Here is a 21,082-nt window from a genome sequence, read left to right on the forward strand (position 1 = left end):
TGCTGCATATGATCATAAAAAGATTTGTTCGTAAATAACTATTTAACGTTGTTGAATCTCATATCATTTCTAAACAATTCTGCGTGGCAATCAATTAATGAATTTGAAAAATGTCGATTATACCTCGTGGTTTTAATGAGTTAATTAAGGGGTTTTTTTAGAAATAATTTTCTTTGTGTTAACGTGTTTTAATTGAAAAAGACGTGTTAAATTCATTAAATTTTAACATCTCTTATTATGAATTTGAAAAATGTTGATAGTAACTAAGTTTTTTTTTTTACCACGTGCTTTAGTGAATATAGTTTAAGAGTAAATGACGTATATTCTTGTAAGAGTCTAAATTCACACTTGTATAAGGAATACTTCATTTTCCTCGGTAACTGACGTGGGATCTCACAATTCTTTCATGAGATCGGGAGCTCAGCCCTACGTCTCAATCTACCATTAAAAAAATCTGTAACATGTTCAAACACTATACAAACAAACAAAGGTAGATTCTTTCCTTGCTGCATTAGTGATTGGTTTAGAGTTTGGAAGTTTCTTTTTATTAAAAATAAATAAATAAATAAAAAAGGGTTAGTTTGAGTCTCACTTTTCTTGTTTTTTGAGTCTTTCATGGGAATCAGATATTATGGGGATGCCATGCTATCAGTGAGGGAGGAATATTTGTTTCTATAAAAATTAATTTTTTCAAAAGGTACTAATTTACCATTTTACCCTCCTCCCAAGATTTGGACTTCCCATTAATTAACCTAGTAACCCAACAAATGCTCCGGATGCCATCATTCAATGCTTCCATCAAACCCTCTTTCATTTCTTCACTATTTCCATCTGTTCTTGCAGTTCTCATCAAATCATTCAAATTTAACCAAAACCCATTTTATGGATTACTAAAGTTTTGATTTTTATATTCATCCGATCGTTCTTCCCTTTTCATAAGAGCTTCGAGAACGTTTCATGTATTATGGGTATCCCACGAGAAATTATTCGATGAAACTGTAAGTCATATGGTCGTGTTCCCATGAAATTGGATCAGAAACCATTTGAATTAATGGATGGCTATTTCGTAGTTATGAGCATAAATGAGGCTATTATGTGTCAGGAGACTCCAATTCAGAGAGAGAAGAGAAGGAATAAGGAAGAAGCTTCTCAACTACAGCAAAGGAAGCCTTGGCGTTGGAGGGTTTTGCCTTTGCATATTATTCCTCTTCATTTTTTTCCCTCTTGCTTTTGCCGTTCCCTTTATATCTCTATACTTTACCTTCTTCTTCTTTGTTCTGATCGTCTCTTCCTCGACTGATAGCAGCTCTGACTGTGGCGAAAAGCCATTACAATGGCTGACATTACTCACCCTCCCATGGAACAACTCCAAGACCTTGAGTACTGCATAGACTCCAACCCTCCATGGGGTAAACCCTTCTCCCCCTTTTCATTTCGCCGCTTACTTTTTTACAATTTTCATGTTCTTCTCTCTGTCATCTGTGAATCGTTTGCGAAAATGACTCATTGGCCTTCATCTATGAGTAATTACGTGAAAAGGGTTGGTTCGTTTTAAGGAAATGATAGCAATGGTTGATTCTGCGATCGAGTTTTCACTCCATTTTTGTATTGGTCTCTGTTTTTTGTTCCATTGTTCTTGTTTCTTTTGGCTTGAATCAAAATGGTACCACTGGAGGTTGCTTGGGGTTTGTTCGACGGAATGTGGACTCCAAATTTTTGTCATTGTCTTGTTGCTGAGATTATCTTAAAAGAAATGGAAAGGGTTTCTGACAAATGTCTTATGATTCCAAGTTTCTGAACCTTTGTTCTTCGTATGCTAAATTGTAATCCATCTTTCAAACTTCAAGTTGATTCATAAGTGCTGCTAACCCATTTGATGATTTCTGATATACACTGATAAATCTTCGTGAAAACTCTGTATTTCTTGACGATCAGTCACACCATACCTTGTAAAATCGGATAGATATTATCCGCTTTGGCCTGTTTGTTAGGGAGAGGTTTCTTCGGGGCCGGCATCTTGCTGGCACACTGCCTCGTGTCCACCCCCTTCGGGGATAAGTCTCCTCGCTGGCACATTGCCCGGTGTCTGGCTTTGATACCATTTGTAACAGCCTAAGCCCACCGCTAGTAGATATTGTCTTTTTTGAACTTTCTCTTTCGGGTTTTCTCTCAAGGTTTTTAAAACGTGTCTATTAGGGAGAGATTTTCACACCCTTATAAAGAATGCTTTGTTCTCCTCTCCGACCAAGGTGGGATCTCCCACTAGCACTTTTGTTCTTATTGCTATCTCCCTTAGCCATTGTTTGTGAAACAAAAGTAAATGGATGTGCCTGAAGGATCAGATATTGTTGCTTGCTCTTCGTTTCGAGTTTACAAAACGATGTTGTTTTGCAGGCGAAACGATACTACTAGCTTTTCAGAATTACATTCTGATGCTGGGCACCAATGTGATGATTCCATCCTTAATTGTCCCTGCAATGGGTGGAGATAATGTAAGCTAGTTCCTTTCGTTTCGTTCGTTCCGAGTTCAAGTTAATCTTTGTTTGATCTTTTTATTTCTCGAACGTTCAGGGCGACAAAGCACGAGTTATACAGACGCTTCTTTTCGTAGCTGGCTTAAACACGCTTCTTCAAGCACTTTTTGGAACTAGATTACCAGCAGTTGTTGGAGGCTCCTTTACCTATGTTATTCCAATAGCTTACATCGTTGGTGACTCTTCACTGCAACGGATTACTGATAATCATGAAGTAAGCCTCTCAACTTCATCTATCTTAGTTGTTAGGGACAGAGGAGCCATGTTTTCGAAAAATTTTCTTGATATTGTTCTTCACTTGATAGGGTATTGAAAGAGATCTTCCCATGTGATTCGTTTGCAGAGATTTTTACATACGATGCGAGCTATCCAAGGAGCTCTTATTGTAGCATCCAGCATACAAATCATCCTCGGTTACAGCCAAGTTTGGGGTTTACTTTCACGGTACGTTATTTCAACGAAACAACTATACGAAGTTTTGTGTCACTCATCAATTGTGAGATCCCACATTGGTTGGAGAAAGAAACGAAACCTTTCTTATATGGGCGTGGAAACCTCTCCTTAGTGGATGCGTTTTAAAACCTTGAGGGGAAGGCCGGAAAGGACAATATCTGCTAGCAGTGGGATTGAGCTGTTACAAATGATATCAGAGCTAGACACCGGGTAGTATGCCAGCAAGGACGCTGGCCCCCAAGGGGGGTGGATTGTGAGATCCCACAATGGTTGGAGAGGGGAACGAAACATTCCTTATAAGGGTGTGGACACTTCTCTCTAGCGGACACGTTGTAAAATCTTGAGGGAAGCCCGGAAGGGAAAGCCCAAAGAGGACAATATCTGCTAGCGGCGGGTTTAAGCTCTTACGTCAATGTTGTTGATAATTTTATTGCTTTATGTGTGCAGATTCTTCAGTCCATTGGGCATGGCGCCTGTTGTTGGATTGGTTGGCCTCGGGTTGTTTCAACGAGGATTTCCCGTGGTATGTTCTTCGGGAGAAACGTATTGTAGTCTCTGGTTTACGTCCCGAACCCTTCCCCATTATCACGTCCTTAAAGATTTGAAGAAATTTTTTTTTTTTTTTTTTTCAGCTAGGAGAATGTGTGGAAATTGGTCTACCAATGCTGATACTGATCATTGGACTATCACAAGTAAGTGCTGGTTATTTCTTTCGGAGTCGGCCTGTCTTGGTATATTCATTACTTCATTAACCGGGCGGGCATCGTGCTCGTGAAATTGCAGTATCTAAAGCATGTGAAACCCTTCAGAGATCTTCCCATTTTTGAGAGATTTCCTGTGTTGATCTGTGTCACAATTGTTTGGATCTACTCTGTTATCTTAACTGCAAGCGGGGCTTATCGGAACAAGCCGATAAAAACCCAACTGAGTTGTCGAACCGACCAAGCGAATCTTATTACTACTGCCCCGTGGTGAGCTAAAGCCTTCACTGTTCTTGATATTGGCTTTATAAGATGCTGGTTGTATATAAACATGTCTGCTGTTTCAGGTTTAAGTTTCCATATCCTTTGCAGTGGGGGCCTCCTACGTTTTCAGCTGGCCATTCATTTGCTATGATGGCTGCTGTTCTTGTTTCAATGGTTGAGGTATTCTCTTGAATGAACTAATGATCAAAACTTGGTGTGTATTAAAGTTGTTACTGATTCTGAAATCTTCGTTACAGTCGACCGGGGCATACAAGGCAGCGTCTCGTTTGGCTATTGCTACTCCTCCTCCTGCATACGTTCTGAGCCGTGGCATTGGTTGGCAGGTAAGCTCGGTTAACCTGGTTGCCTAATGTGTCGAGGAGTTCCTTATGCACGAAACTGATCGAAATGAGGATTTGGAATACTGTCTTCGTAGGGGATCGGCGTCTTGCTGAATGGTCTCTTTGGAACAAGCACTGGTGCTACTGTTGCTGTGTAAGGACTTTTATAGTTTATGAGTGTCCTACTTGTTGTGTTCTTCCGTTTTCGGACGAAAATGAACTCGACCGATGTTGCCATTGTGTGCTACAGGGAAAATGTGGGACTTCTCGGGCTTACCCGTGTTGGAAGTCGAAGGGTCGTCCAAATTTCTGCTGGCTTCATGATATTTTTCTCTACGTTGGGTACGTAATAACATTCGTAACTCTTTTGGATACTTGAGTCCCAATATCTGTCTATCGAAACGTTTTCCGAATCGAGTTTCTGATATCATTTGTAGGTAAATTTGGAGCTGTTTTTGCATCCATACCTATCCCGATCTTTGCTGCAATCTACTGCGTTCTCTTCGGCCTCGTCGGTACACACCAAAACTCAAACCAACTTCATTCGTTCATTCGTTCGTTAACGTGTCACATTACACTCGTGTTTGCTTTTTTCAGCTTCAGTTGGATTATCATTTCTCCAGTTCACAAACATGAATTCAATGAGAAACCTGATCATCACAGGACTCTCATTGTTCCTGGGATTATCCATTCCCCAGTTATTCAACGAGTACTGGAACCCAGCTCGGCGAGGTCTCGTTCACACAAACGCAGGATGGGTAACTCCTTTTAACCACAAACGCGGGATGGTTCGTGTTAATAGTGTGTGTAATTCATTTGGTTTGATTTGGATCTTTTGCAGTTCAATGCATTCCTGAACACAATATTCTCATCGCCGGCAACAGTGGCATTGATAGTGGCAGTGTTTCTTGACAACACGTTGGAAGTAGAAAAATCAAAGAAAGACAGAGGAATGCCATGGTGGGTGAAGTTCAGAACCTTCAGAGGAGACAACAGAAACGAAGAGTTTTATACTTTGCCCTTCAATCTCAACCGTTTTTTCCCGCCAACTTAGAATTTCAAATGCCTTTACCTTTCTTCTTCTTCTTCTTCTTCTTCTTCTTCTTCTTCTTCTTCTTCTTCTTCTGATTAACAACAAAAAAAACCCTAGGAGGCGGCTGATCTCGATCATTTTTTTGTCGTTCATTACATTTTTTGTGAACAATTTGTAAAGGGTTATGAGTGATCGTCGGTAATTTGATCCATGCTTTTGTAGAAAGCAATAAAATAAGTAGGAATTTAGGGTTTCTTCGTCGGAAATTAGGGTTTGTTCATGGGAAATTAGGGTTTGTTCATGGGAAATTAGGGTTCTTCAATATCTGGAGGAGCTTTGTTTAGCGACATTATTGGGAAACCAGAGTTCTTTCCAGTCGTTCAACAATGAACACTCAAATTTGTTAACTCACTTGTATATTTATTTCATGTCTCCATAATTATGTTTTTTTTTTTAATTTTTAAATTGTCTATAAATAGTATTTTGTATTATTTACGAGCGATTGATAAATAAAAAATATAATATAATATTATAGGTTACTAATATAGTTTCCGGAAAGATTATGGTTTGACAAGTTTCTGGTTAGGATGGTAGAACTCTTGCTTGCCGAAGAGATAAGAACGGATGGCTGAGAGTGCTTTGTCAGGTCTGTGAGACGAACATGACTCTCCACAATGGTATGATATTGTCCACTTTGAGAATAATCTCCCATGGCTTTGCTTCCATCATCCAACACCTCCCCTCGAACAAAGTGCGCCTCCCCTTAATTGAGGCTCGACTCCTTTGAAGTCTTAGTCATTTTTTACTGCCTTCGAGGAAGCTTGGCTCTTTTTCTTTTGGAGTTCTTTGTTCGATATTTGAGGAGTTACCAATCTATTGGCACGACTAAGTTTAAGGCATGACTTTGATACCATGTGAGACGAACATGACTCTCCACAATGGTATGATATTGTCCACTTTGAGAATAAGCTCTCATGGCTTTGCTTCCATCATCCAACAAAGTCTTTCTCGGATCATTCATGATCTTATTACTAGAATGGAATGGCATAATCCTCCACATCTTCGTGATTCTCGCCAGAATCTCAACCTTGATGCTCGAAGTTTCAGAAAAGGATGTATTGAAGTTTTGATAGCTTAATATCATAAGCTGTAAGTTGGGAGCCGCCAAATTTAATAATTTTTTTTTAGTGGTTTGTTATATATGTTGGATGATGGAAGTCCCACATCCACTAATTTAGGGAATGATCATGGGTGTATAAGTGAGGAATACTAACTCTAAGTGAGGAATACTAACTCCATTGGTGTGAGGCTTTTTGGGGAAGCCCAAAGCAAAACCATGAGACTTTATGCTCAAAGTGGACAATATCATACTATTGTGGAGAGTCGTGTTCGTCTAACAATATATATATATATATATATATATATATATATATATATATATATATATATATATATATATAGAAAAAGCTATGATTTATTTTGTATATAAAAAAACTTATTCATTTTATTTTAATTTTATTGAATTGTTTATGTGGTGTTGTGGACAAAATTCTATTTTTTAAAAAAGAAATTATAAATAAATCAGGAGATTTAAATATTTTAGAATCAATTTGGAGGCAAAGCCCAAGCCAAGCCAAGCCAAGCCAAGCCTGGGCTTGTGGCTGATTAGGATTAGTGGTAGAACGTGGGATGGCAGCTTGAACTTGAAGTTTGAAACTTAGAAGTAGAAGAGGCCGGCAGCTGCATTTCAAAATCCTCATCTCTTCTCTAATTCTCAATTCATCTAATTCTCAATCTCTGAATTGAGAATTAGAGAGTTTGAGCTATAAAATTTCAGCCGCTTTCTGCTTTGCCTCTGTCCAAGATTGTCCGACTGTGTTCCAATGTCGATGGGAGGCGACACCACTTGGGTTGGAAAGAAACCTCTTAGGCGAATCGGAGGGATGTCCGATGCCCTCTCAATTGCCGCCGATCTTGGTTTCTCTGTTGCTCCTCCGCCGTCGCAGGTCACTGATCACTCCCCCCTCTCTCTCTCTCTCTCTCTCTCTGTTCATACCTACTTTTAAGTTTTATGTTTCATGGGTAGATCTTCCATTTATCGCTCTTCCAAGTTGTTTGTATGCGTTCTCGCGATCCAACTAGGTTTCAGCCATTAAACCTGTGGCGACATTCTGTGTTATATATTGGATGTAGATCACTTGAAGTTTGAAACCCTTGGCTGGTTTTGGATATCTTCAAGTGGTTCGTAGGTAATGTGTGTAGAGCTCTCGATTGGAATTCTTTTGGGCCGCCTTTTGAATTGGAGACATAGGCCAGCACCTCAGGGAAATTAGTCATAGCTTCGATTTCAATTCATATAGTCGAACTTGGTAAAGTTATATATATATATATATATATATATATATATGCCCTCTTCGTAATTGAATGTTAGCCTTTCATTGGTTGTCCGTTTTGAGTGAGTTATTTCAGCTCCACGCTTTCGTTTCCTTAAAGCAAAATTCAACACCCAAGATAAAGATGCACACTCCTCCATGTGAAATATTCATCTTCATTGGAGCTTTTTGGTAGTAGTTGTGACCAATAGTCATTAGCTGACCCGAACCTAGGTGATCTATCCATGATTAGGATGAAACTTGGGTGAAACTAAGTGGAGGTCTGAACCGACTGATGTTGAAGAATCATTGGATGAGTAAAGAAAAACTTCACTCTTCGTGGAGTGAGCTTATAGATCCGAACCGACTGATATTGAAGAATCATCGAATGAATAAAGAAAAACTTCACTCTTCGTGGAGTGAGCTTATAGATATCCCGTTTGGGCAGTACATTCCCTAAAATTTTGAATATATCAAGAAACCATGTGTGGGGTTCTTTGGGACGGGTGGAATTTAGGAATCTAGGAATGCAAGGGGTCTTAATCAACCCATCGGGCTACAATTTCTTATCCGGAAGATTTGGGAAATCAAGGCCTCGACAGTCTTCTTTTGAAGAACATTACTTTCATGGATGTTTATGACTATTTATACAAGTTGTATTTATAATCATTGCTACGTTAATGGAACCATGACTCAATCATAGAGGATCATCCTCCTAAAAACTAAGAAAATAACTCAAAATGAGAAATGAAGGTGGTGGACTCCTCCATACAATACGGAAACTGAAAACAAAATTGCATGAAGAAAAATTCAACCAATGGGTTCCATAAGCGATTGCTTCTTTCTGTGTACACTTTTAGGACTATGTTAATTCTTACGCATTAAAGATATTTCAATCTCAAAGTTTAATCCTCTCTTTCAGTTTTCTCCTGGCTTGTTGTTGTGGATTATTTGAGATCTCTAGTTTAATATTCTACATTGTAACTTAGAATTTGAAGCTTGATAAATTGAAAACTCAAATGGGCTAATCTGTCTCTTTTAGGAAGAACTACAAAATATATCTTCTGCTACTGGTGAAAAGGGTGATGATCTAATTCGAGTTCTACGAGAACTTACTGCTGTTCAAAGGAAAATAGCAGATCTTCAAGTGGAACTTCAAGGCCGTAAGGTGCGTGTCCTGCGTCAAAACAAGATAAAACGATACTCGTTCATCGTTCATCGTTAATTTTTATGTTTTCTCTATCTGTTTGGAGTTTATTATTCTACTAAATGAATTGAAATATGATTTCCTTAGGATGACAAGAATGTAGCTCATTTGACCCATGTGAGTGAAATGGAAAAGAAGATTGAGACTTTATCAAGGATTACTACCATATTGAAAGATGTCATTCAGAATAAGGTGCTTTCTTGAACTAACCCTCTCAAGTTTGCATATTCTTCCATCTCGTCTTGGATTTGATTCATAATGCTCGTGTTTTTAACCATGTTTTCCCCTTATAACTAACCTTCAAAAGGGGAAGAAGAACTTCAACTAAACGGTGTCGCTTACGGGTTATTATGTTGGTTTAAAGACTCCATTTGTATTGATTTCACGTTAATTCTCGATTGCTTCGATGCCCCAATTCATCAGTTGCACCTTCTGCTTTCTTTATAGAAACTGAGGCCTTTATTATGTAAAAGTATTAATGCTTTTAGGGCTTGAAATGTAGTAGGTTTAGCTGGAGACTTTCTGTGAGATCCCACGTCGGTTGGGGAGGAGAATGAAACATTCTTTATAAGGGTGTAGAAACCTCTCCTTAATAGACACGTTTTAAAAACATTGAGGGAGGACAGTATCTGCCAGCGGTGGGTTTGGACTATTACAAATAGTATTAGAGCCAAACACTTGGTGATGTGCTAGCGAGGAGGCTAGCCCCGAAGGGGGTGGACACGAGGCACTGTGGTAGCAAGGACGCTGGGCCCAAAAGGGGGTGGATTTGTGGGTCCCACATCAATTGAATAAGAGAATGAGTGCCAGTGAGGACGTTGGGCTCCAAGGGGGGGTGGATTGTGAGATCCCACATCAGTTGAGAAGGAGAACGAAACATTTTTTTAAAAGGGTGTGGAAACCTCTCCCTAGCAGACGTGTTTTAAAAAAGTCTCGAGTGGAAACCCGAAAGGGAAAGTCCAAAAAGGACAATATTTGTTGGAGGTGGGCTTGGGTTTTACACTTTCTATATGCTTTTTTGTTGCTCCTTGTCCTTACATTGACGGACCTAATTTGTGAAGATGATTGCTGTATTCTCAAGGATATGTCATGGATCTACCTTGAGAGAAACTTAGCCAAGAATTTGTAGGTCATTAGTGATTGTGAAAAGTAAGTGCCGCCTGCTCCGTAAAAAGTGAACTTGCCTTGCAAAAAAAAGGTTTTCAATTGCTTAAGCTTTTCCTTTGCTGCATGTTGAGGATTTGACCATCATGACCGCTACTAAAGTCATTACCTCATTCTCCCACTCTTTTTACCTTTTATGGATATGTGACCTTTTATGGATATGTGAGATCCCACCTCGATTGGAGAGATTGGAGAGGAGAACGAAGCATTCCTTATAAGGGTGTGGAATTCTCTCCCTAGTGGACGCGTTTTAAAACCTTAAGGAGAAACCCAAAAGGGAAAACCCAAATTGGACAATATCTACTAGCGGTGGGCTTGAGCTATTACAAATGGTATCAGAGTCAGACATCGGGCCGTGTGCCAGCGAGGACGTTGACCCCCCAAGGGAGATGGATTGTGAGATCCCACATCGGTTGAAGAGAGGAACAAAGCCTTCCTTATAAGGGTGTGGAAACCTCTCCCTAGTGGACGCGTTTTAAAACCTCGAGGGGAAACTCGGAAGGAAAAAACCCAAATAGGACAATATCTGCCCGCGGTGGGCCCGCTATTACAAATGGTATCAGAGCCAGACACTGGGTAGTGTGCCAGCAAGGATGTTGGGTCCCCAAGGGTGGTGGATTGTGAGATCTCACATTGGTTGGAGAGGTGAATGAAGCATTCCTTATAAGGGTGTGAAACCTCTCCCTAGTGGAAGCATTTTAAACCTTCAGGGGAAGCTCGGAAGGGAAAGCTTAAAGAGGACTATATCTACTAGAGATGGACTTGGGCGGTTAGAGGATACCTTTTTGCCTTGGCCCTAATTAAGTATTATAATTACACCGGATGCAGATACTTGTTCGTTTCAACTTGTATTTGATAGAAATGTCTTAATCTTGAGCGTGCATGACTCAAATGCCATGATCTTATACCCTCCTTTCCTCATTTCCAAATATTGCAGGATCGTATTATAGCTCGTCTTCAGCAACCATATTCGCTCGATTGCATTCCAGTGGAAGCAGAATTTCAGGTTTGTTCATCAACGAAACGCTCACCATTCTTTTAAAATCTATATCTAAATCATTCCTGATGTCTGAGAGAACTGGATTTTATAAACATCCCTGAAAACGGCACATGAAATGCAACCAAAACATGAACTCTAATACTTTTTTTTTTTTTTTTTTTTTTTTTTTTTCCAAAAACCATTGGATTGATCCATCTAAAACAGCCAAAACTAGAACAGCTCACCATTCCATATACTTTTGTCTGTTTCAAAGACAAACTCTTCATCATGAATTCATGACCATGTGATCCAAGTAGTGATATGAAGCTTGAAATCTGCGTGGCATTGTTTGTACTGTCTGATTCTGATAAGATTCAGATTCTGCACATCTCTAAACACTCGTTTTTGCATATCCGAATCAAGTTTGAAAGAAACTGCACTGCTCGGGAGTTAACCGATCATGTGACTTACTGAAAAACGACAATGCTTGATGATGTCAATATTCTGCAGAAACAATTTTCGGAGTTATTAATGAAGGCTGCTAGTGATTATGGAGCTCTAACAGCTTCAGTTGCAGACTTCCAATGGAGTCAGAACTTTAAGGAGTCGCCTTCAGTGTGGGGGGTAAACCTTATACTCATCTCTTTCTTGTCTAATTTGACATTGACAAACACTAAAACCAGCATGAACTCAAGTAGATAAGGATCTGATGCTGTTTTAATTGCCCATTTGGATGTAAATCATTTGGATCTTACCCAATTCATAGGATTATATTATAGTTCATGATCTTGAATCTGTTATGTAGGAAATGCTTAGGCCTATCCCTGTTGCTTTAGCTTCTTGTACAAGATTCTTTGAAGCCATGAGTGCTATGAGGGAATCCTTTGCAACTCTACAAAATCTCAGAGTAGGTAATCCCAATTCATCTCTCCCTACAACCCCACCCGTCGATTCGTCCATTCGAGTGGCGGGTGATTCCAACTGCATCACCCCGCCTCCATGGCGATCAGAATCGAGCTTCGATGATTTAGCCATTAGAAGCGTTCATACGCAAGAAAATGGTCAACAAAAAGCTGAAGATGAACTAAACGACTCACATCAAGTCGATGGCTCAAGCCACCGAAGATTGTCGTGGCCCCCTTCTATTAAAAAAAGTGGCATTTGATCTCGTTGTAAAGTCAAATCTAATGTCTTTTATATTTGTTGACGTTGCGGTTCTCTGTTCATTCAAAGATTATCATTTTACGGTGTGTAAAATATTCATTAGATTAATCCCAAGACTATTTTTGAAATTACGTTAAGAACAAAATTATGGATTCATCAAATATCTTACTAAATATCTAACTCGATTCCTAATTATGTGTGAAAATGGAAATGTTAATGGGAATCGAATAAATAAAACACAACCATTTAGTGATGTGGATGTTTGGTTTATATTTTTCAACATTTAATAATGTTCTTTTTTCAATTTAATTACGTGGGACATATGTTTCTGTCTTGTCTGTTTTTCTAAATATTTTGCATTATTTATTAATTATACAAGGAAAAAAAAAACATTAATTTCCCATGATTGGAGGAAGCATTAAAAAAAAAGAAATGTTTTTTTTTTTAATTATTAAAATAGAGCAGCCGAATATGGAGGCACATGCACCCACGATTCTGTACATCTGCCGCATAGTAACAAAACCCAGGACATGACACCTCATCACCTTAACTGCCACGTGGACCTGACGATTTACTCTGGAGTTTTCCTCGATTTACTACTGGATAAAGCCGTATTTTATTATTTTAATTTTCCATCTTTTGTGGGCCCCACTCGTGATGATTGGTTCTTCTAGCGGGCAGTGGGACCCACCACTTTAATTCATATTCGCCTTCGCACCTCTCCTTTTCAAATTATTATTATTATTATTATTTACGGAAGAAATAATAGGCTTAGCGTAGAAAATCAATCAAAGCCTAGTATTGTAATTTCCTTAATCTTTTTATGGTAGTTGGATTTTTTCTTTTTATTTTTTTATATGATTCACTCCATTAAATAAATACTAGTTGTACTCTAAAAAAAATAGTTTAATTATGGAAGAAACTAAGAATAATATTCAATATTCAACTCAAAAAAGGAAAAAAATTAAATAATTTAATAATTAGTGAAACTTAATTATAAACAAGAGTGAACTGTAATTAATAAAGCTACAAGAGTGAACAGTAATTAATAAAAAAATTAAAAAAAATTGTCGGAAATAACAAATATTTCGATAAAGAATAAACAGACCGAGATTCTCAAATTAATTATAAATATTATCGATTCTTCGATTTTATGAAAATTTGTATTTTCATATCATCTGGGGCATTCTCTGGTTCTCATGTATTCTACAAAAAAAAAAATAAATAAAAAAAAATAATAATAATAATAAAATTAAAAAATTAAAAAATTAAAAAATTAAAATGTTTGAAATTTGATTAGGAAAATTAAGATTAAATTAATATATATATAAAAAAAGAGAGGAAGAACTAAATATAGAGTTTGAGATGGCGTGTTGCTAGACTTGTCCGCACCCGATCGAGGCGGTGAAGTTCCATGGCCAGCGCCACCCGACCTTCCCTCTCTCCTTCGCCATTATCTCTGATTCTCTCTGTTTTATCCATGGCGGGAACTGCCAGATCCCAATGCTTCTCTCCTTTCAACTTCCTTTAGATAACCAACAGATATGCCTGGCTTCCACCTTTCGCCCTTTCTTCTCGCCTTCCAATCAAAGCAATTCTCTCGGTTTCTTTACTCTTTTTCTTCTTCCTCTTCTGTTTTCTGACCGCCTCGCATTTTGGGGATGAAATTTGGCGGTGGTTGTTTTTTTTTGTTATGGAGTCCCCTCTGTTTTCGTCTTTAATTTGTTGCGTTTCTGTTTGTATTATGATGCATAACCATGCGTTGGTTGCATGCGTTCGTCTTTATAAATTGTGTGCCGTTTGCGAGAGCTGTAATTGGTGGTGATTGGGGAATCAAGCGTGGTGTTCATGGGGAATACTGATGAGGCTCGTTGTGTGTTTCCTTTGACAAATTTGCAAATCGGGTACGGTTTTTGTTTCTTTGGCTTGATTTCTTTTGCAGAAACGGAATTCATTTGGTTTGTTTGTTTTGCTTTGAATGAATTCTCGTTCGTCATGTTTGATTTTCTGATTCTCTCTCTAATTAGTTCAATTGTATTGATTTCTAGACAAGTTTCTGTATCTATCCGATTAAAATGGTTGGTGAATAGTATATTTGTTCAATGTCTAACTGTTTTCCCCCTTTTTGGTTCACGCGTTCCTCAATTCAGCGACCTGCAGGCTTATCTCTCTGATCTTAGCCTCTTCTTGGCGGCTGAGAGTAAAAAGTTCTATGTCTTAGTGGACAATCGGCCATGGTTGAGAGAATTTGGTTCGCGCCCTGCTCGCTTGTGGCAGCTGATGGTTACGAAGGTCTATATCAACATCAATCCTGTTAAGCTTAGTTTATCGATTTGTTCTTATGGTCAGACCTAAAATACTCTTTCATTTTCAGTCGAGGCTGTCTCCTTTTGCAAACAGGAAAGCACGGAGGGATAGGAATAGTGAACGGGTGGCTTACCAGAGGCCCAAAAAGACTAAACCAAAGAAGTTTTTGCGATGGTTTCCATTGATTAATGCTGTAACATTGTCTCAGAAGAAGCTTCTGCTTCCTATGCCTCCTGTGAAAAATCTTGGAAAATCTTTTGTTCTAAACAATGAACTGCATAGGACATTGTATGGGTTTATTGTTTTTGAAGTTTCATGGAACAATGTTAGAGGTATAAACTACTTGAATGAGCTTCAGGTACCAACATTTCCTTCTCATGCTTTGGTATTGGCTGTCGTGTAGTTGTCCGTGTTCAATGATTTACATTTCACCTGCAGACGGATACCTCTCTGGCCATAGAGGCTAAATATATGCAACGATGGGAATTTGATTGCATATCTCAAGCTGCTGGGAGCATATCTTCTTGGTTCACGGGTTTAGCTTCAGATGGGCAGCTGTTGAAGACTTATTTGGAATCAGTCACAGGTAGTTGTTTGTGTTTCTGGTTACTTCTGACCCAGATCATACTAGGAATGAGAGTATGTTTGTTCTGTTGTTCATGTGGAGAGGCTTAGAACAGTGCTTTAGTGTGAGATCCCACATCGATTGGAGAGGAGAACAAAACATTGCTTATAAGGGTGTAGAAACCTCTTCCTACCAGACGCCTTTGAAAACTTTGAGGGGAAGCCCGAAGAGGATAATATTTGCTAGTGGTGGGTTTAGGCTGTTACAAATGGTATCATAGCCAGACACCGAGCGGTGTGCCAGCAAGGACGCTGGAGCTCCAAGGGGGTGGATTGTGAAATCCCACGTTGGTTGGAGAGGGGAATGAAACAATTCTTACAAGGGTGTGAAATCCTCTTCCTAGTAGACGCGTTTTAAAACCGTAACGCTGATCGACAATATGTAACGGACCAAAGCGGACAACATTTGTTAGCGATAGTATCGGGCGGTTACGTTTAGTCATTTGGTTGTTTTCAATATCAAGGATGATCTACTGATAACGTTCTGAGGGTCTAGTGTTATTTCTAGTTGGTGAGACTGATGTGTAGCACACTCCCTATACCTCTTCAACAAATTGTTTTTATTTGCATCTCTAGATTAATATAATGAATTATATATTGCCTGCAAATGATCGTAAAATAGTATACCGTGGGTTTTATCCCGTTCTTATTTAGAAACTTCATTAGTATGCTAAGCACATCTTTGCCCGTAGCTACCGAGAAGCAGATGGCTGCTGCGGCTGGCATCTGTGATGGCCTAGAACGTTTCCACTTATACATTTCATTTTCAATGCCATTTTTCAGGAGAAATTTTCTATGATGCTGAAGAAGATGTCCCAGATGTTGAAGACAATTACGAGGACGAGATTATCTCCTACAAGAACTCATACATTAATAATGATTCGACCACAGCAGTAGACAGCACAAATTCGCTACAGACACCTCCTGCGACTGGACCTAATAAGAGAAGAAAAGTAACACAATTTATTGACCCAATGAATGAAGATGATACCCTTCGGGAAGAGATGGAAAACAGAAATAGTGATTTGCTAAGTGTCTCAGAGGCTTATGATTCCGATTGTCAAGATGTAGTTGAGGCTACACAATACAAAGACGTATTAATTTTGTTTCGGTTTGACGATCGAGACCTTCCATTTAAGTTGAAGGAAATAATAATGTCTGATCTACGGTTGCTCACGTTGTTAGAAGCTGGTCTTCCATCTTGGGTGATCTTCCTTCAATCTTACCCGGTGTTTTGTAACATCTATCGGCCTTGGATGTGCCCTTTTGCAAGAGCTCTATATGTTCTCGTATCAGTAATCACTGTTCTCATAGGATTCTATGATTTATACAAAAACGTCCCACTTTTGAAGGCAGCAGCCTCTCGTTTGTGTGGACCGTTTTTCGATTGGATAGAGACTTGGGAGATGGTATCGAGGATTAAGTACTTGGGAACAATGTTGTTCTTACACAACTTTGAGAAAGCTATTAAGTGGTTTCTTACTATTTCGCGTACCACAAGATCTTTCCTTTCAATTATGGCTCAACCATTGGCAAGTCCTGTCATGGAACTTCTAGGATTCCTTCTTCCTGTTTGTAGTACTTTCATCGAAGTTTTCGGGAACTTCTTTTCAGTGATCTGGGATGTGGTTGAATTTTGTTGCGGCCTAGTTGTTGACATAATTGAGTTCTTGCTCTGGCCATTGTGGTTCATTTCCTCGACCTTATGGAGCTGCGGTAAGTTTATATCGTGTAGGACACGTAGTCTTTTTCTTTTCAGTGAAGACGGTCTTTCATGAGATTTCTGATCCCTTTTCTTTTCTTTGCAGTAACAATGATTGTGCTTCCTGTGTTGTGGATCATTTCAGAATTACTGTATGCTCCGATCCGAGCAGTCCTCTCATTAGCTAGTTTGGTCGTGTACATATGCTCGGGCATTTATGAAATGTTCCGAGACGTACAACATTTTATCAGTAGTGTTTTTCAAGTTGCATCTGTTTCAGAGGTAACGGTTGTCGCGTCTGAGGTTTCCATGTGGCGTATGCTTTGGGATGATCTCTTCTCTCAGGTACTACACAGCAAACAATTACCACTCGTGTTATTTATCGTGGCAACTTTGCAATTATTGTGTCGATTTCTTTGCTTCAGGTCTTTCGAGCTCTTAGAAGCATATTAAATGGATTTGTTGCGTTCTTCACTGCTTGCAACAGACATCGGCTCAGGTAGGCTTTTCTGTTCTATTGTTGATTAATAGGATAATCTGATAAATTTTCCTTTTGGAACTTGGTCTTTCATGGGATGTTCAATAAAACTTCACACTGACCATCACTTCTTCCGTGATGCAATAGCATCTATAATCATTTACAGGAATGTTTTGAAAGATTAACTGGTCCAATAAGAGGCTCAGAGCAGGAAGCGAGCAGCCGTAGACGCGTATCAATGTCCCAACGCCTGAATCGTATGTACGGCAAGGTTATTTTCTATCTCATTTGCTGAAAATAAGCAGTAATGAATGAATGTAGTTCTTTGTCCAATGATTTTACTGTGATCACAGTCCATGGAAAGGCGCAAAGTTCACATGGATTAGAAGTGCAGATTTGGTACATTTCAGTCGAAAGACACCACACACGAGCAGCACATCTTAGCCGGAGGAGGCAGTCTAATTATACCGATACGGAGTAGTTCGAGTTGTACAGCTTTATACTCTGGTCCTTCCCATAACCTTCCCTCGGTTACCGATTGAGATAACGTGAAGATGTATATAACCGGGATGTAGATAACATGTAAAACTAGTGTTCGTATATAACATCATTGATTGATTGAAGGATATAGAAATTCCTACACTTTTCGGACACTATGTTCCTCTGGAATCATGATTGTCGCAATTGCGCTGGATCTACCTTGAATGAGAATAAAAACCATTTCAAAGTCTTGTTTTTTTTTTTTTATTATTATTGTCTAATTCTTGAAGTCTTCTAAATTATGAAACTACAAGAAAAGAAGAATAAAAAGAGCCTTTAACCATTAAACTAAGTACAAAGTTCAAGTAAAATACACACCCATGTACCTCCAAAGCTTTAAAAAGAACAATTGATCCGAGAAGATAATATAGACCTCAAAACAAAAGATTAAACTTAGATCTTCTCCCTTGTCAACGAAAGTGTTCACATTTTAAGTTACTACTTCGGGAAGTCTTCTGCGAATCTACAGAGCCGTAGAACATGTATTCCAAAGGGTAGACCCACCGGTCTGGTGCAACATTGCATCAATCTCATCTCCATCCTCCATCTCTAGCTGGGAAGTTGCATGCTTTTGTTAAAAATATATGAATTTGGTATTGGATATCTGTTTAAATTAGAGAAAAGTATACCTCATCGGGAGTTTGCTCGGCACGAAGACGACGACCATCAAATAGGAAGGCAATGGAGTTCAGATCCACGGATTGTCGATCACAGTAAGCATTCATCAGTTTCTTCAGCTGAGTGCTCCTTTTAATCCTAAAGAAAACCTCATTTCCATCCTATGGCACATCAAAAAGCGATGACTAAGAGAGGTTATTATGCCTTTCATGCATACAAACTGGTTTCTTGAAGATAAATGAAAAAATGTACAAGAGTGGTACAGTAAACAAGCTAACAAAAGGAATCAATATTACAATCTTCCTAAATCAATATCTCCAACCATAAATTGATTTCAACTAATTGGTGTAAATAAGAACTAGAAAGAATAGGAAAAAGGAGCACGATCATTGCAAAAAGAACTTGATAAAGTGGAGTGAGGGTGAAAAGAAACGACAATATATGTAGTGAAACAAAGAAGATAAAGGAAACTGGAACATGTGTCAGAGGGAAGACAGAAAGATCAGAGAGCATGAAAAGGACAACTCCCTGGAAATTTGATGGGAGACAAGAAAAAAGATTGTGTCAATCACTCCTGGACAGAAGAAATTGAGACAGAACGGAGCTAAGGATTCATAGGAACTTCAATCACCTTTCTCTCCCTGCCTTAATAAGAAGGAACACCAACTTCATCCTTTGTTTAGAAAATAATTATATTATTTCGAAAGTTGAAATATTACTTTTGACATTTAATAATGATTACAAAACTAGCATAAGTAGAAATTCTTTAGAATATTGGATGGAAAATCAACATGATAATTATTAGAAACGACATGCTAGCGGGACACTTCTATGGATTGATTAAATAGGAAAGAACTATACATCCAACACTCTTAATGATAATATTAAAACTTTTAAAAAATATATAGGTATTTTTTATAACAAATGGCAAAATCAAGGAATTTTTTTTATATAATTTAGCCTAATAAGAAACAACACAACATTCCAATTAAATCACCATCATTTGTATCAATAATCACAACAGAGACCACAAGGCAGCACGTTTCGGTAATAATAAAAAAATGCACAGATGTACAACTCCCTGCCATGTGTTTGAGATGGCTGCAGAATGTCTTACCTCTTCTGCTGCTTAGGCATGTGTCAGATTTCATCGTATTGTCTTTATGGGAAAACAGAACCTTTCACTGAAATAGTGAAAGACTTGTGATGAACCCTACTCTATTTTTCAAGGGTTTGATTCAATTGAATCTTTAAAATACACCAACGCCACTCCATTGGACGTGATATTAAAAAAAAAAAAAAAAAAAAAAAAGACATTTCTCAATGCATTCCAACAAAATGAACAAAAGAACACTACCCAGCTTCAGAGAAAACCCCCAAATGCTTTAGTGTTCATGGAAAACAAACACCCCAAAAGCATTATTTAGAAGGAAAAGAAACGGTAAATGCGCTGTTAGTACTCAGTAAGGCTACAGCCCAGCAGGTATTCAATCCACAAGAGCATATACATCCCAATGAACATTATACTAGAAAGACATCAAAGAACCATTAGCTTATCCGGTGTAGGACATGAGGACCAGTACTCAATCTTGTCCATCCACGGGAAACACACTCCCAGCTCCCAGAGTGAGTAAAAAAAAAAAAAAAAGGAACAGTCTGAATGCCAACAAATTGCAAATATTGCTCCAAAAACGGAAAGTAGAATGCTAGATTCTGAGAACGAAAGTAAAAATAATAAATTTTAAAAAAACCAAAATTTAAACATCGCACCTGTCATCGCAACTGTAACATATAATTGCATATATAACAAGAAACTTTTTTTTTTTTTTTCCATTTTCCGGCTTCATTCTTGCGAACAACCGGCAAGCGATTCAATAATAGAGAACATAGAGCGAATTATAGTGATCAATAAAACCCTACAATCCTATAATTTACACTCCTACTTCATCGTCCACTACCTAGCCGACCCAGCCGAAAGTGATATTAAAAGAGAACATAAGAGAACCTAACGTCAAGTAACCAAAAAACATGAAGAAAAAAAAAATGATCAAAATCAAAGCCTTAGAGCATGAAAATTTCGCAAAAACCAACCATAAGAAGGCCATCGAACAGAGTAATCAAGAAAGAAACCAACCTGGCCTTTGACCTTCAGGTTGATATGCGCCGATTGATCATTAGGCTTCTTGTCTTCCTCCTGCTGCGTGTTTGCAACACCCGACATTCTTCAATCTTGGCCGATTTTACCAGAAATTAGGGCTCAAATATTCCGATTTCCGCCTCGTGACAAGGAGTAACAAAAATAATTCATATATCGATGTAAATAAATATATATATATAATATCAGAGCAACTTAGTGATAGTGGGCCGGTGGGCCGCCCGGCTGAAACTATTGGGCTCTATACTCAACTATGGGCCCAACTAGTAACTAAGGGTGTGCCAGCCCAAATAGGAGATTCAAAATTTAAAATAAATAAAAATAAATAAACTAAATACTGTCTAAAATGATGAGTAAATAATGTGACCATGTCATAGGGAATGCACAAGAATGTCACGACCATCAGGTGTTGAATCTGGATTCTGAATCCTGATCTGTATTCTAGT

The 21,082-nt window shown here is 38.5% G+C and overlaps 4 protein-coding genes across 5 annotated transcripts; 3 read left to right on the plus strand and 1 right to left on the minus strand.

The window, feature by feature from the left end:
- Window positions 1–821: 821 nt before the first annotated feature.
- Window positions 822–5,384, plus strand: LOC111795551 (nucleobase-ascorbate transporter 1). Its single transcript, XM_023678044.2, has 15 exons — window positions 822–998; window positions 1,103–1,409; window positions 2,395–2,492; window positions 2,572–2,748; window positions 2,878–2,978; window positions 3,435–3,510; window positions 3,620–3,679; window positions 3,771–3,958; window positions 4,036–4,132; window positions 4,210–4,296; window positions 4,389–4,447; window positions 4,544–4,635; window positions 4,731–4,808; window positions 4,891–5,051; window positions 5,135–5,384. The coding sequence occupies exons 2-15, from the start codon at window positions 1,334–1,336 to the stop codon at window positions 5,345–5,347; spliced, it is 1,563 nt and encodes a 520-aa protein (XP_023533812.1). The 5' UTR covers window positions 822–998; window positions 1,103–1,333; the 3' UTR covers window positions 5,348–5,384.
- Window positions 5,385–7,087: 1,703 nt separating this feature from the next.
- AUG2 (HAUS augmin-like complex subunit) lies at window positions 7,088–12,320 on the plus strand. The gene is made up of 6 exons (XM_023678047.2): window positions 7,088–7,332; window positions 8,741–8,866; window positions 8,993–9,097; window positions 11,007–11,075; window positions 11,559–11,672; window positions 11,854–12,320. Exons 1-6 carry the CDS (start codon window positions 7,210–7,212, stop codon window positions 12,211–12,213), a joined length of 897 nt encoding a protein of 298 aa, XP_023533815.2. The 5' UTR covers window positions 7,088–7,209; the 3' UTR covers window positions 12,214–12,320.
- A 1,241-nt stretch (window positions 12,321–13,561) lies between these two features.
- Window positions 13,562–17,979, plus strand: LOC111795550 (uncharacterized). Of its 2 annotated transcripts, none has more exons than XM_023678042.2 (9): window positions 13,562–14,116; window positions 14,363–14,504; window positions 14,587–14,877; window positions 14,958–15,105; window positions 15,927–16,859; window positions 16,952–17,190; window positions 17,271–17,344; window positions 17,471–17,594; window positions 17,677–17,979. In XM_023678042.2, exons 1-9 carry the CDS (start codon window positions 14,061–14,063, stop codon window positions 17,707–17,709), a joined length of 2,040 nt encoding a protein of 679 aa, XP_023533810.2. In that variant the 5' UTR covers window positions 13,562–14,060; the 3' UTR covers window positions 17,710–17,979. The 2 variants fall into 2 exon arrangements, with proteins under 2 accessions (XP_023533810.2, XP_023533811.2); XM_023678043.2 differs by having other exon boundaries at window positions 14,373–14,504.
- A 146-nt stretch (window positions 17,980–18,125) lies between these two features.
- Window positions 18,126–20,781, minus strand: LOC111795555 (small ubiquitin-related modifier 1). Its single transcript, XM_023678057.2, has 3 exons — window positions 20,616–20,781; window positions 18,493–18,642; window positions 18,126–18,416 (listed from the first exon to the last, which is right to left on the minus strand). The coding sequence occupies exons 1-3, from the start codon at window positions 20,700–20,702 to the stop codon at window positions 18,327–18,329; spliced, it is 327 nt and encodes a 108-aa protein (XP_023533825.1). The 5' UTR covers window positions 20,703–20,781; the 3' UTR covers window positions 18,126–18,326.
- Between the last annotated feature and the right edge of the window lie 301 nt (window positions 20,782–21,082).

This window comes from Cucurbita pepo, chromosome 5, assembly GCF_057944985.1.
Source record: "Cucurbita pepo subsp. pepo isolate OVF chromosome 5, ASM5794498v1, whole genome shotgun sequence".
NCBI classification, from domain to species: Eukaryota; Viridiplantae; Streptophyta; class Magnoliopsida; order Cucurbitales; family Cucurbitaceae; genus Cucurbita; species Cucurbita pepo.